We start from the raw sequence: 23,932 nt of genomic DNA, 5'->3' as shown, positions 1-23,932 counted from the left end.
GATATATGTATGTAACTGTGTAACCACCCAATAAAAATATTTGGGAAAAAAAATCAACATATATAAACAAACAATTGAAAGGAGGGTTTTAGTATGTTATAAACATGATGGCGACATACTAAGAAACCCTGTCATACGGAACATTCTAGTCATAATGGACTGATAATATTGATGAAGTATTAAATCCGTTTACAGGAATGGTGATAATTGTGACAATAAATCTAGCATAATGAATTGTCGTGATAAAGACAAATGATCATGTCATGACTGGAATAAATAGGAAGGAGGGGAGGGGGAGGGAAAGGGGGGATAGGAGGGGAGAAAAACAGAAAGAAAAGGAGGGAAAAAACTTGAGGAACCATCTAATTGTTGTAATGGTGGATATTGGAAGGGGGACAACAAGTCATGTAGGAAATGTTTAAGTTCCCACTCAACATTTAACCCTCTAGGGTGTAGGGTGTCAAGAGAAAAAACCCAGAACATCTCTCTTTTGTTGAGAATGCCTTCTCTATCGCCCCTTCTCTTGGGCATAGCAATATGCTCTAGGCCATAGAACTTAAAAACCGGGCACACACACGGGCACTCACGCATATACAGGGGGGGTGAATCGGAGGGGGATCAGAGTAGTAGGGGAATCGGAAGGGGGATCGGAGCAGAGTGGGGAAATCGGGTTGGCTGCTGGGATCCAATCCGTGATTGGTTCCCTTGCATGCCACGTGACGCGGCACTCGCCGAAAATCACAAGCTCCTTGTAGCTCCGGCTGGCTGACGCGTCACAGCACGCAGTCAGCCACGCCGGAAGGAGCCAGCGGGGACCTCAAGAACAGAGGCAAGCAGCTGGTGGCCCGCGGCGGGACCAAAGCCACAGTCCTGGTCTCTTGTGACAATGATTACTGAACTAAGTACCAACACAATTATACTAAAATCGTCTGGGCTATTCTGACTAGCCCACTCATGCAAACAAAATTCCTACTTTATTATTGGCACAGAAGTACATTTTGGATTTAGCGGCCATCCAAACAAGAAACCAGTGCCAATATCTTACTATCAGTTACCAGGTAGATGCTATTATGCCGTGTAAAATTCCCTGGAGTTTTGCTTAGAAATGCTGTTTACCAAGATAATCATCCTGTAGCAGGACAGACATGCATAATCTCCAAGATTAACAATTGGTGCACCCGAATCCTATTTTGTATGTACATTATGGTGACATTTTTGCTCATCTCTAATTCAGTATTATTATTTTTTTAATTAAGTATAGTATCTTGAGAACAAAAATGTACTTAATTTTGAATAATCTTATTTTTACTAAAATGGAGACTAGCACTTCCGCACCTCTACACACAAAAAAATACATGAGATCGATAGTTTTAAATCAAGCACGGATAGAAATTTGTTGAACTAGACAGCATGTAATCTGTCATTTACATAAATAAATTCCTATAACACAAGACTAAGATTTTCTCAAAGGAAAACTAACATTCTTCAATTCGGAAAGATATTAAGCAAAAAACAAAAATAGTCTCAGGAAATCACAATTATTGTACTTAAAAGTACATAATTGAAAGGGAAAAGAAAGGCTGGTCTCAGCCCAGAAGAATTACAATGGTAAAAGGGATAAGCAGAGTAATGTATAGCGAGTGGCCTTTAAAATTAATCACAGCAATTACAAGAACAACATTTATTGTACAAAATAAAATTTCAGCAATAAACTTCTACAGTCAACATGGATGAGGAATATTAGTTTTGATTTTTGTAATCAAATTGCTGGAACAGGAACTTTCAATCGGATTTCCATGCTTCCAAAATAAAAACATAAATAAGTCCAATAATGCTGTCCATCGGTGCTATTTTTTAGCATAGGTGATTTTCATGGCATGAGATGGTGTGATCTTGAATCCTTGAAGTGCATCCCGTGCAGATCCTGCCTGAGTATCATTTTCAAACTCCACAAAGGCAATGTCATGTCTTCCAGGTACTAAACGCACTTCTTTAAAGCCAGGAAACCTGTAAAAAGTTAACACATTGACAAGAAAAGCAATTAGTCTTACGTTTCAGGAATATCGTATAAACCTAAGGTTTATCAAGTGTTATAGCTCAACTAAAAAATTTTGAAGCTTTTTAACAATGACCGCTATTGTGATATTCTAAAAACATTGTGCCAACTCCGTTCTGACCATTGCAATTCTTGTGCATAATTTCCTCTGCTAGGTCTCAAATGGCACTTAAAAAGCAGCAGGGAATCTATATTCTGTGGAAACGGTTATGGAGTCTCACACAACTGGTCTTTGGTTTTCTAATCTGAAAATCTATAACAATTTTAAAATTACAAAAAAAAAACATAAATAAATAAAAAAAATAAAGTGAAAACCTTCCAATGTAATACTTTTATCTTTAGGGATAAGCATTTACTGAATACACTAGTTAGAAGGGGCAGATCTGGGGGAAGTATATCCACTTGAACAGCCAAGTATACCAGGAGTGGTTGGAAAGCAGGGGCAATACTTTCTCCAGTCACTTGCCACAAATGTAATCAAAATGGGGTTTTACTTGCTTTTTGAAAAATAAAAATTCAAATTATCCCTCCTTTGATGTGTATATACATAAAATATATCCCTTGTTTCCATTAAAACAAATAAATGAAGAAACAGGTAACAAATAAATGTTAGAATACCCCATCACCGCTAAAGACTGTATTTTTTCCTGCTCCAATGACTACTGGTAGGAATACTTATGGTAATTAAATTGGCATTCAATCCAAAACAATCTATTAAAAGGATATTTGATGGCAACAGTTCATACAATATTAAATTGTGGAAACTATAAGAGTGGTGTCTCATACTTTATCATATGATGTAAAAGAAAATGAAGTACAGTACTTACATTTTGGAGTTGAAAATGTTTAAATAAAGGAAAGGAACAAAAAGTATTGATTACTTACTGGTTAAATAACATAGAAAGCATCATCTCATTGGTCTCCTCAGGCAAATTATTGAGGAACAGAATGTAATTTGGTGGGTTGTCAGGCACCTGGTTGAAAAGGAAAAACATAGTTAAAAACAAAATACATAACAGTAGTTCAGGCTGGAAAATATATGTCCACCGAATTCAACCTTTGGGGGGAGGGGGGGGGGGGGGGGCGGGGAAATAATCTTGACAATATGAAATGATAATTGTGCAAAGGATAGTACTGCAACATATTGCCATTAAAGCAGCAATATCAGCTTTTTGTATATTGTCAATTTGTTTTTAACAGGGAGGGGGTCTTATTTTGCTGAACTGTTCTATTTTCAGCTCGGGGCATCACCCGACTACAAAGATATGTAGATTTAGCTGCCAGTGTTCTCACTTCCGGGGGAAACAAAATGGCATCACAGCAGGGGTCAATAGGAGGCAGATTCATATTGAATGACTGCCAGCTAAAAAGCAATGATCTCAAGTACTAGGGCTTTCCCACAGCTGAAAATAGAGTGAGTCAACTCCAGAGGTCGCCCCTCCCACCCACATTCCAATCTATTAAAAAACATTTTTTTTAAATAAATAAACCCTGAATGGATTGCTGCTTTCACCCTCACAATGGAAATATATTGATTAAGGTACAAGTTTAACAATTTCAATAAAACAAATGACAAGAACTTATGATTGTGCTGGCTTCTGCTTTTTCATTATTATAAAAAGTAGTTTATGCAGCTCTCTGCAAAAGAACGATGTAGGCTTTTAGGATACATCGCAACCAATGCTCAGTCATGGGAGATTAATCCATAAAACAATGTTGTGGGGCCTTGACCCACTTGTATCAAAATGTACAGAATTAGAAACTGCTCAGGACTACAACAAATGGTTTTAGATGAAAGGCAAGAGACATCTAGCGTCACTCCTTTGGTCAGTTTAAATAATTCAGCAACATTCATCTATAATTTAAACAGACACCTGAACTTTGACTCTGTGTGAGTATATTCCAGGCAAATCATCATCTCTAAACGTTTGACCATTAAATTATCCCAAAACCGTTTTAGCGTTTACTCTTCCATCACTGGACTGTTGATGCCAATGCACTAATTCTTTTACAGCAGGAATCGCTATATGATTTTAACTTAAGGTATCTTGACCACCAAGTAGGTCCTCTTAAAGGAGCAATCCAAGCAATATCCTACATAAATCAGTTCTGTAGTATTGGACACTTTTATTGCCATAAATGTAATTTAAGGAGTTTTAATATGCTGGGTATCTTTATTTCTATAGCAGGTTTTAGCCCACGTTCAGCGCAGTGAAAGATCTTTGTAAAACTTTCCTGTTTGTGATAATTTGTTGCCAATATTCCCAGCAGTTTGAGCTGCAAACAGTAACAGTAGATAATGTAACCGTAGTAATATAAAGACACATTATAGCTGCTGAGTTACTGTACATTGACAAGGATTGATTGAAACTGAAAGGAAGCCATTTAGTGAACCCTGGAAAGCAGAATTTTTGCTAATCAATTTTTTTTTTTTTTAAGTGCCGTGTAGACTGGCTTTTTAAATTGCAAATTGAAATTAAGTTTAACGTAGAATTGTTAACCACAATCAAATTCTACAAGCTACAGGCCTATGGCCAAAATTGGTATGAGTATCAATTCATTTGTGTTACATCAAATGCATGTGCATAAGCAGTGCTAGAGATATAATTCCGTAAGTGCTCCAAAATACAGTAACAGTTTAAAGAAAATTACATACAAGCCAAAAAACAACAGAAGCTTTTACTTCTAAAAAAAAAAAAAGTTACTAATTATCTGTTTTGTTTATTATGCATCACAATTGTACCTGTTGGTTCTGTGACAGCCCAGCAGTAGAGTTACCTGCATTTTGTGTCTCCACCTGAAAAAGTATAATATTGTATTTAAAATGTTTTATAATACAAAACCAGAACAAGACTAAAGAAAAAAATGCCATGAGCTGAATTAAATGCAGTATACTTTCTAGAAATATCACATAATACTAATATGCTAAAGCTATATGGCTTTGCAGCTGTCTTCAGTTGTTGTTTGTTCGTGGGTCTTTCTGCCTTAAGTTTTGTCTTTAGCAAGTGAAATGCATGCTCGATCGGGTTGAGATCAGGTGATTGACTCGGCCATTGCAGAATATTCCACTTTGCCTTAAAAAAAACTCCTGGGTTGCTTTTGCAGTATGTTTTGGGTCATTGTCCATTTGTAAAGTGAAGCGCCGTCCAATCAAATTCGCTGAATTTGGCTGAAACTGAGCAGACAATATATCCCTATACACTTCAGAATTCATCCGGCTGCTTCTGTAACATCATTAATAAACACTAGTGACCCAGTGCCATTGTAAGCCATGCATGCCCATGCCATCACACTGCCTCCACTGTGTTTTACAGATGTGGTATGCGTCGGATCATGAGCCGTTCCACGCCTTCTCCATACTTTTTTCTTCCCATCATTCTGGTACCGGTTGATCTTAGTTTCATCTGTCCAAAGAATGCTGTTCCAGAACTGGGCTGGCTTTTTTAGATATTGTTTGGCAAAGTCTAATCTGGCCTTTCTATTCTTGAGGCTTATGAATGGTTTGCACCTTGTGGTAAAACCTCTGTATTTGCTCTTGTGAAGTCTTCTCTTTATGGTAGACTTGGATAATGATATACCTTCCTCCTGGAGAGTGTTCTTCACTTGGCTGGATGTTGTGAAGGGGTTTTTCTTTACCATGGAAAGGATCCTACGATCATCCAACACTGTTGTCTTCCGTGGACGTCCAGGCCTTTGTGTGTTGCAGAGCTCACCAGTGCGTTCTTTTTTTCCTCAGAATATACCAAACTGTTGATTTGGCCACTCCTAATGTTCCTGCTATCTCTGATGGATTTTTTTTTTTTGCAGCCTAAGGATACCCTGTTTCACTTGCATGGAGAGCTCCTTTGACCGCATGTTGTGGGCTCATAGCAACAGCTTCCAAATGCTAATGCCACACCTGAAATCAACTCCAGACCTTTTACCTGCTTAATTGATGATGAAATAACAAAGGAATAGCCCACACCTGTCCATGAAACAGCTTATGAGTCAATTGTCCAATTACTTTTGGTCCCTTGAAAAAGAGGGGGCTACATATTAAAGAGATGTACTTCCTAAACTCTTCCAATTTGGATGTGAATACCCTCAAATTAAAGCTGAAAGCACTTTAAGCCCATATTCATTATTTAACTGCAACTTGAATTTATTTTGGTACACAGCCAAAATAACTTGTATCAGTGTCCAATTATTTCCGGACCTAACTAATTGTGGTGTCTTGAAATCAACCCTGTAAAAAGGGAATAAGACCACAAAAACTGTTGGGGGAGAAAAAAAAAAAATACATCTCGTTATGAAATGCCTTTGTTTTCACAACTATTCATCTTAATACAAAGGATACTTTATAAAACGCTGCAGATACAGGTCCAAACTTAATTTACCAGGCCAACCTATTTACTTTTATACAAATTACTTGAAACATGTAGAACTGAAAAAAATGCATACTTTTTTTTTTAATTGTTATATAACTTCGATTTACAGAAGTTATAAATCTAAACATACACAAATGGGATAGATTCCACCATTGACCCCAAAGTAGTATTTTATTCTGTTGTACTTAACCATATATACACTTGAGCTTTCAGTACCCAAATACAGTGGTAGGCAACATGATAACCTCAAGGGCTACACACAAAGGACGTTGCAGCTGTGAGTAGAAGCTTCTTCCTTGTCACTAAATCAGCTGCATAACGCCAGGACTCTGAAATACTGTCCCACTCTTCTTACACTTGCAACAAACAATGGCTGCTGAGTGGGGAAGAAGCTAAGATTCCCACCAGAAACATCTCCATTCCCTTTATAATGGGAGAAAGCGGGCTGCTGGAGTGGCCAGCGGTTGTCAATCACAGGTAAAGCCGAGGGCGGCATGCAGAAGCCCAGGGCTGCCTGTTGCCCACCAATGACCCAAAGGATACACAACCCATCTTGATGACAATTTAGAAGATACTATAAAGTAATGTAACCTCCAAACAAATATTTAGATAATGCAATAAATTACTTATCAAGACCTAAAAAACTGCAAAAATTGAAGTGGGGGAAGAAAACAAACAAAACCAAAAAAAAAAAAAAAAACACAACTTAGGTGGGCACAAAAATAACTAAAATGAGTGACAAGAATATATCTAGTTTTGTACCAGTGAAAATATACTGCCAGTTTAAAGAAAATATTTATTGGCAGCAAAAACACTTGTATGTTTTTGTGTGATGTAAACATTGTTTCCGTTTATTGGTGCCCGTGTTACATGTACTACTCCTTACCGGGGCAGGCGTTTTATTTGCAGCATTAGCAATCAGTTCTTGTGCTTTGGTCTTTTTCTTATCTTTCTTCTTCTCCTTATCTGCAAATGTGCCACGCATTTTGGAAATTAAATCTGAATCTGTCTTTGCATACTGAATGCGCTGCAAGTAAAAATACATGTTTTAGTTTGGAAAACACTGGTAAAAAACAGCAAGTCACGCCCATTAAAGACTATATAAAATATGCCTACATTAGAGCAACTTTGCAGGTTGATCAAATGATTCACTTACAAGTATGATCACTTACAGTATGTCACACACTGACTGTTGCATAAAAATATGTTTGTCTTTTTATCAAGTCAACCTTGTATTCAACGTTATGCTGGATTCTCTCTCTCAAAAATACCAAGTTTGCACATTCACGTCTCAGACAGGGGTTTATGCCTGCAACCCTGCCTTTCATCTCTTAGCATACGATTCCACTGCAGCCAGGGATTCTGGGTAATGACATGCATATGAGCACAGTGTGCAAGTTCTTATCCAAATAAACATGAACCCCTATAAGCTTATGCCTGCTGTATTACACAGCTTTTTCAGCACAGCCTGGGTTAAAGTGCAGGGCCAGTAAACCTACTCACACAGCCATTTCGACATTTTGGGTCTCAGTGCAAGGCTGGGTATACTGGCGTTGCAACGTGAAGCTGGATGTGGCTACAACAATACCAAAAAAGTTATGATGAACACACGCATGAACAGTCACCCTCACGCTATGCAAAATTGGGAAATACATTAGCTATAACCTCTGACTGATAGAGGATTTCTGTATATTACCCAATTCTAAGCAGAAGAATTCCCAAACATAGGTAAGCAGATCTGTTTAAAAAATGTGAAGGTCAACCATTTTGCTAAGATGCGCTAGCAAAGCATTGCAAGCCACGTGTGGCAAAGAAAGGCTTACAGCACATTTCAGGGACCTGCACAATAAATAAACACGCAAAAAAGAAATCAAGCAACTCATAACCAGTGCTATTTCAAAATGCATTTGATTACAGAATGAAAACAAAAATATTGTTCCCCAGTATTAAAGCCCCCGATTGATACTATTAAAAGTAATCCCTAGCTTCCTCCAAAGAGAGAAATCTCCACTGTGAAGAAGGGCTCCTCTGTTACTACTATGAATCTTAGGGTATGTGCAAAAAGTGGTCCTAGTGCAATAATGTATAATGAAGCCAGAGAGCATGAATTTATGGGGTATAGAAATCCACAAATTACTGATGTCAGTAGTTTATCAATGAAAATCCTAATAAAAGGACAAATACTCCCTGAAGGTGGCGAGTGGCATATGGCTATACCCTTCTCCCTCCTCATTAGGATAGTCTAGAAGGCAAAACCATGAAGTACTCACTGTTACCCCAGTACAGTCTCCTCAGGCGTGCATCCGATGTAAAGTCCAGAAATAATAATAAAAAAAATAAAAAACACGGAGGATGCAACCCTCCTACGAGTTTCGTGCGTCTATGCACTTTATCAAGGAGTCCTTAGCACACTGCTAGCAATCTTTTAAATCCCGGCTGATAAGCGGTTTCGCGCCAAAACTGAGGTGACTTCATGACACCATAATGCCCTGCGCGGCCTCAGAGGATTGTGTGTGTGTGGGGGGGGGGGAGAGTGTGGGGGGGAGGGGAGGGTGTGTGGGGGGGGAGGGGAGGGTGTGTGTGTGTGGGGGGGGAGGGGAGGGTGTGTGGGGGGGGAGGGTGTGTGTGCGGGGGGGAGGGTGTGTGTGTGGGGGGGAGGGTGTGTGGGGGGGAGGGGAGGGTGTGTGGGGGGGAGGGTGTGTGGGAGGGGAGGGTGTGTGGGGGGGGGGGAGGGTGTGTGGGGGAAGGGGAGGTGGATGTTTTGCATTTTTCACCCTGTTATTTTCTGGATGTGAGATAAGCTCTGCGGGATCTCTATAAAGAAAAAACCCTACACACTGCAAGATCTGGACAGTGTTATATTCATTGCTGGGGTAATACCTGTCTGTTTTTGTGGGGGGGGGGGGGAGAGATTGCAATGAAGGATGGAAAATAAGGCAACACCTGGACAATGCAAACTGATCCTTAATGTGATATATTTTGCACCCCTCCCCTTTTTTTATTGGGGGGAGCTCCCAGTCCCTCCTCTGCTTCTCTCCTGTCCTCTTAACTGGGTGTGCAGACTGGGCAGGTTCCCCCGGCGTCACTGGAAAGTTTAGTAGTGAGAGGGAGTTGAGGAGAAGCTGCTGTGCGGGATCAGGAAGTAAAATATGCATGAAGAGGGGAGGCTGCAGCCCTGAGCCGCGCACACTCACCTTACTACTAGCAGTGCCTGCAGCTCTGACTGCTGGAGACCCTGGGGGAGGGAGAGGACACAGACAGCAGAAGAGAGGGAGGTGTAGCACTGAGCTATCCCAGAGATCCCTGTTATAACGCGGTGGACCCCAAGCACCGCGTTGTAACAGGGTTCAGCTATATCACATATAATGATGGGATTCTTTTTGAATGTAGACACCTGTGTCCAAGGAGGTGTTTATGTTTTTAACTTAGATGTACACGCTACTAGTTTATGTTTAGTAATCTTTTGTATATGTTCTTTTTCTCTTTTTATACATGTGTAGTCCAGAGAGTATTACATCTGTCTCCCGGATGGTGGGCTGGTATCTGTGACGACAGCATATGGGGTTTCAACCTTACATGTGCGCACACCGCTTTGGGCAGCTTATGAAGCATCTGGTGGTGCGTCCTGACAGTTGCAGACAGTCCGCGTGAACGGAGCGCTATGACATCACGCATGGCATGCGCGATCCTGTTGTGATGCTGCGCGTGGCATTATCGTGTCAGGACGTCAACTCAGTTTTGGTGCGAAACCGCCGATCAGCAGGAATTTTAAAGATTGCATTTCTAATAAATTATTTTTATTTTCTGGACCCTGCTGTTTGCTGTGCGCTGTACTATCTTTTTTGGATACTATGAATCTTAATCGGGAACCTATTAAACATCAGTGCCATTAGTTTGACAGTTCTCGAAGAGGGTCTGCTCCTTTAAAAATCACGTGGACACTTAAGCATTTTTTTTACTTTACACTAAAGATCGCCATGCACAATGTAACACTAAGAACCAGATCCACAAAAAGGGGCTAATCTTTAGCATACCTTTACTCCTCTGCATATGAATCTAGACCTAACATCTGTGTGGTTTAAAAGCTACTTACGCCTCAACTTTAGGGGAGTCCAAAAATGTGTTCCATTTAGCGCTGAATCCACTTACCATTGGTTTACTATAAAAAGGGAAGCCTTGTAACTGACGTAAAGCAGTTGTGGCTGAAGCGAGCTCCTTAAATACGACAAAGGCCTGTCCCCTCATCTTCATAGTCTTTAAAGCCACGATGTCCATCACATGGCCAAATTGAGAAAATAGTGCATACAAAGATCTCTTAAGTTCTGTGGATTAATTTTAAGAGTTAAAATCAAGCATTTTTATTGCATGGCAGTAACATTAATCTGTAGTGTAAACTGGAAGCTAAATTACTTGGTTAATCAGATCGTACAGAATCCAACAGAAAAAAAAAATACATAAGTCGGTGTTCAAAAAGATGAAATATTGTCACGCTAGAGACAAATGTTAAGGTACGTGAACAAATACTGAAACCAACAACCAACCACAAGAATTCAAAATGGAATACAGGTGGTACTCGCTATCCGTCAAACGGATTATCTGACGCGTCACAATACATTATTCTACACAAGAACAGCTTATCCGACGCTCACCGCCGTGAACACTGGATTTGCAATCAACGAATAAGCGAGTTCCACCTGTATCGTTATAAATAAAGTGACTGGTGTCAGCGTACAAATGTATCAGAGATTTTGACCTGATCCGACGACTGTGACATCAAAAATCCTGAGACCTTTCCGGCTAACAGGCAAAAAATGACAGAGGACACTCCATTTTCTTACAGATTGTAAAAAATGTATAATTACAATCTGGTGTAATTTACAAGGATAAAAAATATATATAACGATAGATATAGATTTGTGACACGCAGAGATACAGAATTGTGCTGACACTAAACATAACAGGGTATCTGGGTTGAATGTCAGATATTTGTGTTCCTCTCAAAGTTAGAATTAGACCTGTCACGGAGTTATGGGAATTTTATACACCGATTCATGTGGGTTTAAAAAAAGTCACTCTCCCAGCCATAAATGTCACGAAAAATTGATGAGTGCGCGATAAGACATATCCACAAAAGGTTGGTCTGGCTGTCCTTTTCACCGGGGCAAAATTTTGAGCATAAAAAGCAAATGCATTGGAATATCAAAAGTAGAATTAATCTGAGGGGTATTACATCAATAACCGTAAATAAAAATATCACTTGTGGAGCATTTGCAGGTCTCAGACATGCCTTAAAACGTCTTCCCCCATTATCACTTAGCACAGCAGTGCGCAAACGGGGGGGAGGGTGCGACCCCGAGATCGTCTGGCGGGGGGCACGGGGTTTACAGAGGCCCTGTGTGCTTCCCGAAGGCACTTAAATTAAGTGTCGGGGGAAGTGCAAAAGGCCTCTAAACTGCACTTATCTTGGCTCAGACAGCTTCTGGAGACGGGTCGCCATGGGAATGCGACGTCAAATGACGCCGTGAGGTCATGTGACGTCACGATGCCATGGCAACATGACACGCAGACGCCAGAGCCAAGGCAAGGCAGGGGGGAGGGGCGACGCAGGAAGAAAAAAAAAATGCGCTCCCCTGACTTAGCAAACAGTGCTTCCGCTGCAGCCAGGGATTCTGGGTAATGATATGCAATATTAAGAACACAAATTCTCAAATGTACAACTTTAAGACCTCTTTGAAAGAATATAATATTGTTTGTTGGTAACATTCCTTTTCTGTAAACAAACACTGTTCACTTGTTGAAGATTAAACCTGTTCTTTGGCCTCTAATTGAACCTAGTACCTTTATGATGAGATTAACTGCATTTTCAGACATTATGCGACACTGGGTTTTTCTGTTAATTACATATTTTTTCTAGTAAAACAGGACTCCTGAGGGCAAGACCTTAAATTATTATTGGAGGGTGCAGTGTATTGAGGTGTGTAGTGCGATTGTTTTTGGGGAGTTACTACTCATTTTTAGAGCACTACGGGGGGAGTGAGTCAGCTGGATCTTAACCCCTTTCACACACACAAGTCACGTGCACACAGGTTCATGACAATTACACAGGGACTTCCTGCACTCAAAATATTATGTAGAACATCCATGTAAAACACATCAGTCCAGAGACTGTACACGGCCCAATATAAAACAAAAAGTTCTACTTACAAGCGCTACAAGACTTGACTATCTAGTGGTGACCTCAGACTCAATTAATTTAGGGTGCATAAAATTTAGCTTTTTGTGTTTGTGGCATTAATTCAACTTTTCGGGACATTTATTCCACCTACTTTTATCATTAAACATACCGAAAAGTAACAAGGGTAACCTACCATCTTTTTTAATGTTATCGCTCAGGTTGTTGATGTAAACGGTATGATTTGGCCGGATATCCATGTTTCGGTCTTTTTATAAACTGGAATGTAAAAAAAGAGTCTGTTTACAATAGAGATGACAGATGCAATGAGATTTAACTGAGGAACAAAATAAGATCAAACTTCTATAGAAAGTAATAAGAAATCAACCTTTGCTTAAAACAGCAAAATGTGAAATCTTATGAGGTTCTTTTTTTTTTTTTAAATAAATCCGTTCTTTAGTATTAGACCAACTGTCCTTTTTCTGTTTTTTTTATTCAACTTTTAATGCCATTTTTAAATGGGGTTTAAAGCATCCTTTCATTTCTATTGCAGGTTAGCCCGCCTCCCAAGCAGTAGGAGATCTTTGCAACACTTTCCTGTTTGGGATAATTTGCTGCAAATGTTCCCTGCAGGTTGAGCTGTAAACTGTGACAATAGATATTTCCTTAGTAATACAAGGATACATTGAAGCTACTGACTCACTAACTGAAGCAGCCTATGTTAGGCTGGCTTATAGTGCCCGCGACGGCAGCGGCGATGTCGCATAAAAACAAATGCATTGCCGCCGTCGCGTGCGCTTATAGCAAGCGCGAGGACTTGGTCGCGATCGCTGGAAGTCATCTCAATTTTATTTTTCCAGCGACCGTAGCCTGACGTCGCCGGCACTATAAGCGTAGTCTTGGGCCTACAAGCAGGATTTTTACAGCTTTATAACCAGAGCACCAAATCATTGCCAGCTTAGTTAAGAATGTAGAATTATACAGTCGCATGCTTTACATATAAAAATAAAGTCGGAAAGTAGTATTGATGCTTTAAAGTGGAAAAATAAATAAGCCCACATTGACCAAAGATAGAATGACCAATGAAAACAATAAGGAAATGAATCAACAGGTTTGTGATAACTTTTCCATTCATCAAGGCAGAGAAAGGGTATAGAAGGTATGTCTTAAATTGTTTTGAAAAACATGAGCTTGTTCATTATGTGCTACCTGCTAAAATGCTTAGATACAGATTGTTAATGGTAATTGCATACAAAATTAATTCAGAACCTCTTCAGCCTGTCTTGCCCAAAGATCGATGCCTGAAAGGGTTTACAAAGAGCTGCTCCTCACTGCACAAACAGCATGCCAAGAGTTAACATCTTGGATTACTTGCAATGCATTTCTGTCAGACACACCATCTGCAAATTTGTATTGCCCTGGACTACAGGACTTGCATAACACATCTACATTCATTGAGAACCTCTTCAGCCTAGATCTGCGTTGCCCCAAATGCGGCAGCCAAAGGGTGTCAGCCGTTCGCTCATGTTATAGCAAAACACCAACCTTCTCATTACCTGTATCCTACGTTTCCACTTACCCTTTCCTTAGATTGTAAGCTCCTTGAGCAGGGCCCTCCTATTGTAACAAAGTATGTTAATGTTTGGTCTTTGGTTCTCCGACCCTATTGTACTGCGCTACTGAGTATGTTGGCGCATTATAAATGATTTTAAAAAAAGTACCAAAATTGTGCCCGTCAATAGTTTTCTTCTATACCCTTAAATGTATTAATACAATTAAACAAAACACCTACCCTGAGAAAACATTAGGTACTCAAAACAATTGGAATATATTAAAACCGAGGAAAGCTTGCACAGAAATTATTAAAATCACCCATCTGTATCTGCCGTGACATGAATTGTTCGAAAGAGAAGGATAACAAGGGGAATGCAGGGACTAGACCAGGGGTGCGCAAATTCATCTCCTTGGGCCCACCCGTCTGCTCTGGGATCAAATGGACGCTGCGTCGCTGGTAAGGCAAGTTACAAGTCTTGCGCGCGCCCCCCGGCATTTAATTTAAATGCCTTCATGGAAGAGCATGGCCTCTAACCACCACGCCCACCAGGACTAGGCCATACCTTTTTCTTAGAGCCAACAGTAAAGTGCCGTACATAGTTTTGCCAGCACAATGAGTCCCTGCCGCGTAGAGACCTGACCATCTAGTTTTGGTACAAGTTACAAGGATCAGAAACTGGGATTTTAACCAGGTTCTGCTGTTTCAAAGCCAGTGGCATTTTTGTAGATTCAGTGCATTTACTCATTGAGCAACCCCTTCAGCACTTCTTGGCAGCTGCTTGTGCAGACCCCAAATTCAACATCTCACTTAATGCTCCAAACTTTAATATGTTAATACAACCCGGTTTAACAAATACTTCGGTGTCACGTGGTTGCAACGGGGATAATTATCACAACAATATACTCTTGCCCCATTGCAAGTTATTATGATTATGTAAATGCAGGAACATATTACAGAAAGTAAACTCTATAAAGATCATATATCACATATGTAAACCAAGTTCAGTACTTTGGTTACCTACCAAACTCCATCCTTATGCACTTAGAAACACACTGCAAAACCACAAAGTGTTTGTAATAAAAAGGCCAAAACTACTACGAGCAAACCTTTTTGTGCAGGACACAGCAAAAGACCGAAAAACCCAATACTACATCCAATGTGTCAAAAATACATAGTAAAACACTTCGATATTCTCTTAAGGGTCATTACTCCGCTAACCTCAAGTTACTGCCACCCAGGATCAGTTTTCAGATGAAAACTCAGGCCATCTTTAAGAATGTTAAGTTTATACAGAACTCCTAACTGGTCTGTTCATTTATAAAAATGGATTATCCCACTGGAAATCTCTGGTAAAACCAGCTATGCAAGAGCAGAGAAAGAGAGAGTAATTTAATATCACCAATGCTCACCTAAAATAAAGGGGGAAACCATTTTCTGAGTGGCCAAAAGCCAAACACATTAACAAAATAACTAAAATTCAAAGAACCACTGCAGATTATGTAGCCCAACAGGATTATAACTTTCAGTCAAAACCTCGCTGCACTGAAGGGGCAAAAACAAGCCTCTGTGGTTCATGTTCCCCTGAACTCCACTTTGTTACAATAATCCTCTTTTTCCTCTGGTGAAAGTCCCCATATTGCCAATGCATAAAGTGCTCTCTCCAACTCCCCTCCTAAGGAACGTGTTCCGTAATGTCTATGCACAATGTATATATAATATAAACCATAACCTCTCGGCTGCCAAACGGGCCAATGACACGTTGCAGCCAGAACACAAATCATTAAACAGGATACAGCGAACATCCCATAGAAACAGCATTGTGTGGTCGGGTTATGGCTGTTTGTAAGACCTGGGAGTCTGCAGTTACAGGCGGGAAATCGTGGTGAAGGTATAAAGAGAAAACGAGTCATTGCAAAGCACTTGAAAAATTACTCGGCCACCGGACCGAACGAAACCTAAAAATGAAGCGAGCGTTAAACAAAGAGAACCGAGAGGTCTTACCGTACGCGCGCGCACACACACACACACATGCAATATTGTCGCTTTACAGCAGCACACTCACTTACGAACGGCCGTACATGAAAGCGTAACGCAGTGAAATGTGCGTGCGTCACTTGATCGCGGCTGTGGCAGCCATCTTCCTTGAGGGCATGCCCATCCTCTGGAGAAAATGCATACCAGTGTATATGTGGGATGGAGATGACGATCTTCTCAGAGGAGAGATGGCTGGCCCGTTCCCAGAGATATGATATGAACTCCTAAAGACCCTAATCTGTGCGTGATTGGGAATTTCTGGCCAAAATAGAGACAATTTAATGGAACAGTGCGTAGTTTACTGAGACTATTTAAGTCTATGGGGAGCACTGGTAGTATTAATATGAGTGACACTAACTCCAAATTAAGGGAGATTCATCACTGGGATGTGACATGTCTGTGCTGCTGCTGGTACATGCGACATGTGTGCTGTCATATTATTATTTTTGTTGGTCCCAAAACGGTCATAGCTGTACACGTTTTCCTCTACTTGTACAACCAAGGGGTCTGAATGAAATGGCCTCCAAAGCGAATACACTGCGATCATCCGAAAACTCCCATTGATTTGAATTGTGTGTGTCCCTACCGCAAATAAAAACAAAATTAAATTATTATTAGGTTTTTTTCTATGTATCAGTTACTGAATGCTATACCTGTGCATGCAATGTCTTGTATATAATGTATATACCCTGGTCACTTATGTAACTGTATTTGTAACCATGCATTATTTGTCCTTTTAACTCTATGCCCAGGACATACTTGAAAACGAGAGGTAACTCTCAATGTATTACTTCCTGGTAAAATATTTTATAAATAAAATAAAATACCTGCCTCTCCACTCTGGCACTTTGCAAGGTCATTACACCTGTCCCTCTGCGATAGATGTACTTGCATTTTATAGTGTTTGTTTTTAACTGCACACTGCTGTTTAGGCTTGGTGCCTAGAAACCCGGGGTCACTTGCACGTTGCTTAATTTATTTATAAAATCTTTTACCAGGAAATATTACATTGAGAGTTACCGCTCGTTTGCAAGTATGTCCTGGGCACAGAGTTATGATGACAATACATGGTTACATTAAATTAACAGAGGAGTTTATAAATTCAATTTACAGACATTTCATGGGGACCAGATTCGCCACTAGTTACGCCAATCTATTCATGGGGGCCTGGGAAGAGGATCATGTCTTGAGGGGTGGCGAGCTTGGGGCAGGTCCCTTGTCCAGTCCCTCGTGAGCCACCGTATCGGCTGCGCGCGCAGACGCGGAAGTGCCGACGGCCGCCATTGAACAACGTGGATCGGAGTATCCAGGCGGGTAACGAGGACCCACATCGTGACTTATCCAGTAACAGAGGATTTCGGTAATCCCAGAATGGCAAGAGTGTGCCCTTAAAGCACTCATTGCGATTTACCAATTGGGAGCATGTGAGTGTGTCCTTTCCCCCAACTAAATCTATCTGTTTGTGCATTAAACTGTATTATGCTATGTATTCCTTATGTATTCCTTAAGAGAGTCAAGCGTGACCAGGCTATTCTCCTGCAGATATGTGAGTGATTTGATCACTTAGGGCTCTATGCAGTAAGCGTTGATAAGGCTTTTTTCGCCATTTTTCCGCCAAAATTGGGTTTGAGATTCAGTAAGCGCCGATAATTGCTTGATTTCGCCAGTTTTCGTTTCCGATAAATTTGTTATGGCCAGTCGCCTGCCGATAAGACGGTTTTCGGCACTTATCGCCACTTTTTTAATTCGGCTGTATTCAAGTAGCAAAATCAGCTTATCGGGGCTGATCGGCACTAAGAAATTGAGACTTCATGGCCAATTTGTCCCGCCAACTAAAGTTAGCAAGTTGGAGGGGAGAACGATCGCTAAGGTTGCCGGAACGGCACTTAGAAAAAAAACCTCTTCTGTACATCAATGGAGTCAATGGAGCGGGGACGTATAACATTATAGTACTGTTTACGTTATATTACTCACAATACAAATGTGTTTAGCATTACAGTGTGGGGGGCATTCACTGCATTGTGTCACACCTGACGTGTATTATTTGCATAACATTGTACTTTTATATGTTTTCATCATTAGCGTGTCACATTACTCATCATGTGATGATGTGTCAATGGAAAATCCTATACTCAACTCTTAAAGGAGAAGCTCACATCATATCACACATTTTACTGACTGACCGACAATTGTTTATATGATGTTACACATGTCACACATCTAACACATCCACCGTATATTCATGTTGCTTTACATTATACAATGCTTGTAATGTGTAACGCATCATCAAACGTTCATGTACATCTTTCTTCTCATGTTTACATGTACTTTGGGTCCTCCCTTTTTTGATGACGTCCGCTATTGGACAGTCAATCACATTGCATGTTTACATTGTAAACGTTGCATTACAAGCAATTCATGCTAACTTATACACACATCTACAATAGTTACTCATTGTTACACGTTTCAAACTGATTCAATAGCAACTATCCTCATGACATACTGTAAATGTATGCATATGCACACGAGAATTCATTGTTGTGAACATGTGACACTAACATGGCAAATTAGACATGTTGCAACAAACGTTTTCTAAGTCAATCTCATGCTTTTAGCATAATTACATGACTGAGTGTTGCGTTCAGAAGTGCTACATGCATTACACATTACACTAATCATTTACAATGAATGCTTGTACAAAGCTTCACGTTACATCATTGTCAAATATCACGATTGCCTGCTGAATACACAGAAATAATACTTCTTACATCAAATGGATACAGCTTGGGAGCCAAGTACTTTAATATGTTAATGTAACACGTAGCATTTTACAATGTCACCTGACATCATCACATAGCTATTTAAAGGACGGCCATTACCTGCTCATTCACAGCTACTGATTTCAAAATGATGCGATTGTTTAGGAGACGGAGGAACTTTCTTTTGCACGAGTGGCTGGCTGATGAAGAGAATGACATAGGGCAAAGGAGGGACAGAGCCAGGGACAGTGACAGGGACAGGCACGCGGACACGACAGGGACAGGGAGAGGGATAGGAGATCAGAGGAGAAGACCGAGGAGACAAGTTGGGGCTCGTCCGCGTGTGTACAGGGAGAGAACCCTGTTAGATGGGATGAGTGAGGAGGAGATAGTAAGTCGCTATCGTTTGAGTTCAGCAGCAATCTTATCTCTTTATGAAGAGATAAGGGGAGATTTATATTTTGTGACAGCCAGAGGTCGTGCAGTCCCTGGGCTTGTTAAAATGCTGTGCTCATTACATTATCTTGCTTCCGCGTCATTCCAGACAACTGTGGGCATAGTGGGCGGGGTCTCGCAATCTACATTCTCGCGGGCCTTTACCCAGTTTCTCTATGCACTCAATAGACGCGCTAGGAATTGTATTCATTTTCCTAAAGAGCAGACAGAGTTGCAGGAAGTCAGGAATGGCTTTTATACCATAGCCGGGATACCATGTGTGCTGGGTGCAATCGATTGCACCCATGTTGCTTTGATTCCGCCTAGTCAGAGTGAGCATGCTTACCGCAACCGTAAGCACTACCATTCCCTGAATGTACAGGTGGTATGTGATGCCACGATGAAGATAATGCATGTGGTAGCCAAATTCCCTGGTTCCAGTCACGATTCCTCTATCCTGAGGAACTCATCAGTCTTCAATGCTTTCAAAGAAGGCTATTTTGGACATGGTTGGCTGCTGGGTGAGTACATATTTGGATGTTGTAACACAAAACTAATTTTTGTTTAGGAATGATTTTATTTTAGAATGTTATCACTAATGTTACCTTATTGTTGCTCCATTGATTATAGGTGACTCAGGATACGGAATTAGGCCGTGGCTCTTGACTCCGGTGCTAAACCCTGAAACTGAAGCAGAGGAGAGGTACAATGCTGCCCATATATCTACGCGATCTGTTATAGAGAGGACATTTGGCCTACTGAAGCCCAGATTTAGGTGTCTCGACAGAACTGGTGGGGCTCTTCAATATAAGCCACAAAAAGTGTCTGATATTATAATTGCCTGTTGCATTTTGCACAATGTGGCACTTAGACATAATGTACATACAGACATAGGTCAGGCTTTGGTAGAGGAGCATCCCACCAATGTACCAGCTGAAAATGAACAAACAGCCAGTGGTGCCGAGACACGCCAGAATGTCATAAATCCTTTTTTTTCTTGTAAGTAAATACATATATGTTCCTAGTACTACTTTGATATATTCATTATGTTATATTAACACTACATTTGTTATAATAACCTTCTGTTAGGACACAGATGAATATGGGTAGCACACCTTTCTCTTCTCTGCTGTGTGGACAAAGGCATGTGGTACCGGTATGTTATTCTTGCACAGGTTATATAATCCTTCTTCGAATGTAAACTAGTTGTGTGTATGTGAATACAACAAGGGTTACAAACGAGTAATTTCGTTACATTGTGTTGTTGATTATGCAAACACAATACACTGAGTATGGCCATAGTCATTCATTCTTGCAGTATGGTTACATACAATCTTATTGTTACACTGTTACATGTGCATCAATATGATGTGTACACCAGGCAGCGTTTCATTTTTTATGTTACTAAATATACATGGTGTTTCATATGTAACACCAAATAGACACTTTGGTGTGTTGCTTACGTTAATGAAGATGTCATGTCAATGTTTGCTATTTAAGTATTGTTCTATTTTTTTATAGGTATATCTCCTCTATGACTGATCATGGTATGTATATGAACTGACATCTTTCATAAGATGTGCCTACCTCTATATACGTATAATTATAGGATGTATAAACCCAACATAGTTGTCAACTAGAAATGTTACATACATCTCGTTTCTCTATCACGTACATGCGTTTACATTCTCTTGATGTTTCATGTGCTTTGTATGTGAAAATGATTAGTGACATGACATCACATTTAATGTATGTACCCTTAAAAATTCCATTATTCTAATATAGGGGTGGGTGGAGAGAAGGGGATAAATGCTGCTAGTGTTTTGCTTAGAGGAGGTGATTAACCACGGATGCACATGAGTGATCATAACACTCCATACATGAATGCCTGTAATCACACCAATGCTTTGTACATCTTGTATGTGGCAATGTATGTGATTAGTAATGGTATCAATGAATTGTAAAGATTATTTTGACATTGTCACATGTGTATCTATAAGTCACACATGTGTGTTGATGTGACCTACATGTAACAAGTGTCAAACTGTTAACACAAACCAAAATATTTATAAAAATTATTAGTCATTTTGCATAATTCATTTCACCCAATGACAATGTTGCTTATATAGTTGGAATGTCATACTCGTCAGTTCATCATTATTATGAAGATCATTTACAAGTATTGTCAACATATGAACGTAAATCACGTTCACATTTGCATAGGCACACATTTCAAGACCACTGTTTGTGTCTGTATCCATTTGTGTATGATGCATGTATAACACCGTCAAATGATAACATCAGGTTTATTATGTTAGCTTATATCATCATACTCACTTTACTCTGTATGTGTTGAACGTTTACTAAACACAGTAAACTATAGTTAGTTTGCTAAATGAAATATACACAGAAACTTACATGTTTACAATATCAGTACCTAATTTTAATAAATTCATGCATTATAGTTGAGTACTACATGTTGACATAATTTTTTTTTTCCACACTACAAAACTATTAAAACAACATCCCCATGTAACATGATAACTTTTACATGAAATGGCTACTTGGTTTTAAGTCTCCTTTACATACTTTCTACAGTCATACGTCCCATTATACACTATACTACACAAATGTGTTTGCTGAGTGGGATTGGTTCTTATATATTAAACAGAGCATGGCATATAATTTGAGTAAAAAATAAAGTACACACATCAAATGTAAAAAATGCACTGTTTAGCAACATCATTATGTTAATTTAGTGGTTATGAAATATAGGCATAACCGGATCACATTTTGTATTGTTTGTTAATATGCGCTACAAGCATTATAAAAATTGTTGCATATGTAGTATATTAGTCGGTCGCTCCTCCTCACAATCATCTCATATAACGTTTGACTCTTCTGAAATCATACATTGATCCCATTGATTCTTCTCCGACATCTCTGAAATACAGCAAACACATGATGGTCACAGATGGCCACTTTATATATGTGTAGCCATTACAACGCGTTACACATCTCTATATGATTGTGTATATCCACGCGTAATTCACTTATATGTTAGAAGTGCAAGGTTACAAGTAAACATCATTATGTATCCTTTTGTTAATTGCGTTGCAGGCATAACTATGATATGATATTTCCATTTCCTGTATACATAATAATGTGCGCGCACATCTTAATTTGCGCACGCACTTCCCGATTGGGTCGACTAAGTGTTAGCGCATGCGCTAAACAATGTGTATGCTGTGCGTTCAATACATGTTGTTACTAGCATTAAGCATATAATATGTATTTGAAATCCAATGAACGCAAAACTAAATTCGTTCAGAACACGTACTTCTATAATCTTTTTAAACGGACGTGTGTGGACGGAAACAACGGACGATCACCCAATGAGCGAATACAATACGTGTGACGTCATGTTAAGGCAGCGTGAAGTGCACGCAAACACTCCTCCCACTGAATTAACATTAACGCCCACAAACACAGGCGCGCGCGCATGACACAGTGCAGTGACCGTAACTATAACAAACACAGCCAATAGGCTTTGACGCGCGCACGTCGGTTGGGGGTGGGGCTTACATCCATAATCCTTTTTAAGGACGCCTTCGCACATGACAAGGGTCCCACGTCATATGTGGCCGACCCTCTTTTTTTTTTAGATGTTGCATGATAAACAAAGAGGTGTGTGTTACAGTTATGGTAACATGTTGCAATGATATGTTTTAAGATATAGGAAACTAGGTATATTTCCTCCGTTAGCAATGTGTACTAAGGTATCTGGTGGTAGTATATTGTAATAGGAAACAATGTGTTTGTGAACGCTACATGTAATGCTGTCTGCAATGTTACGCTGTATCCACGCATTTAGCGTACAAATGGTGGATATTTAAAAGTTACAACTTTTAGCGGTGAGTCAACGCATAACGATTATTATATTTACCATTCTTGTAGAAGTAACATTTCGTTTGGCTGCAACTGGTCGCTCCAGAAAAACAGTGGATTTTCATCCATGGTTGAGGCAACCGTTGAATCCTGTAGGAGACACATCTCCATGAGGCGCTCATAGGAATCGGCACTGCCTTCTTCAAACGATACGTCCGGAGGTACGTACTGCACCGACACACTTTATTCAAGCAAATACCCAGTATGTACCTGGCAGATACCTGGAATGCGCCGCTCCTCACCTCTGACAAGCCCCGTTGTGTTTGCCTTCCCAGCCTGGGTTCATGCCTGGCTGACGGGCGGCTGATCTGTTAAATGATAATGATTAGGATTTAATAGGCTGCAATGCTTCGCGTGTCTACCAGATGGCATAAATTCATGAATTGTAATGCAGTATATATATATATATACTGTGCAGGATAGCCAGCGGGAATAAAATGCTTCAATCCCTGCCTGGAAAATACCTCAATGCACTCGGGCAGAAAACAGTCACAAACCTCAATACACCCGGGTATACCCGAATTCGTGGGACTAGCCGAGCTCGAATAAAGTGTGTCGCCAGTGTACAGTTCTTGGTTTTGCCATTCAAATGGGTATTGACCAAAA

General features: G+C 40.1%; 1 protein-coding gene across 4 annotated transcripts; it reads right to left on the bottom strand.

Annotated features, from left to right (window-relative positions):
• Positions 1-1,666: 1,666 nt before the first annotated feature.
• Positions 1,667-16,215, bottom strand: SNRPB2 (small nuclear ribonucleoprotein polypeptide B2). Of its 4 annotated transcripts, none has more exons than XM_075596071.1 (7): positions 16,152-16,215; positions 12,792-12,874; positions 10,573-10,745; positions 7,310-7,450; positions 4,800-4,853; positions 2,942-3,030; positions 1,667-2,007 (listed from the first exon to the last, which is right to left on the bottom strand). In XM_075596071.1, the coding sequence occupies exons 2-7, from the start codon at positions 12,853-12,855 to the stop codon at positions 1,848-1,850; spliced, it is 681 nt and encodes a 226-aa protein (XP_075452186.1). In that variant the 5' UTR covers positions 12,856-12,874; positions 16,152-16,215; the 3' UTR covers positions 1,667-1,847. The 4 variants fall into 4 exon arrangements, with proteins under 4 accessions (XP_075452186.1, XP_075452190.1, XP_075452189.1 ...); XM_075596075.1 differs by lacking the exon at positions 16,152-16,215 and adding an exon at positions 16,000-16,128; XM_075596074.1 differs by lacking the exon at positions 16,152-16,215 and adding an exon at positions 15,880-16,012.
• Positions 16,216-23,932: the final 7,717 nt, after the last annotated feature.

This window comes from Ascaphus truei, chromosome 4, assembly GCF_040206685.1.
Source record: "Ascaphus truei isolate aAscTru1 chromosome 4, aAscTru1.hap1, whole genome shotgun sequence".
NCBI lineage: Eukaryota > Metazoa > Chordata > Amphibia > Anura > Ascaphidae > Ascaphus > Ascaphus truei.
This window is presented reverse-complemented; position numbering and strand designations above follow the sequence as displayed.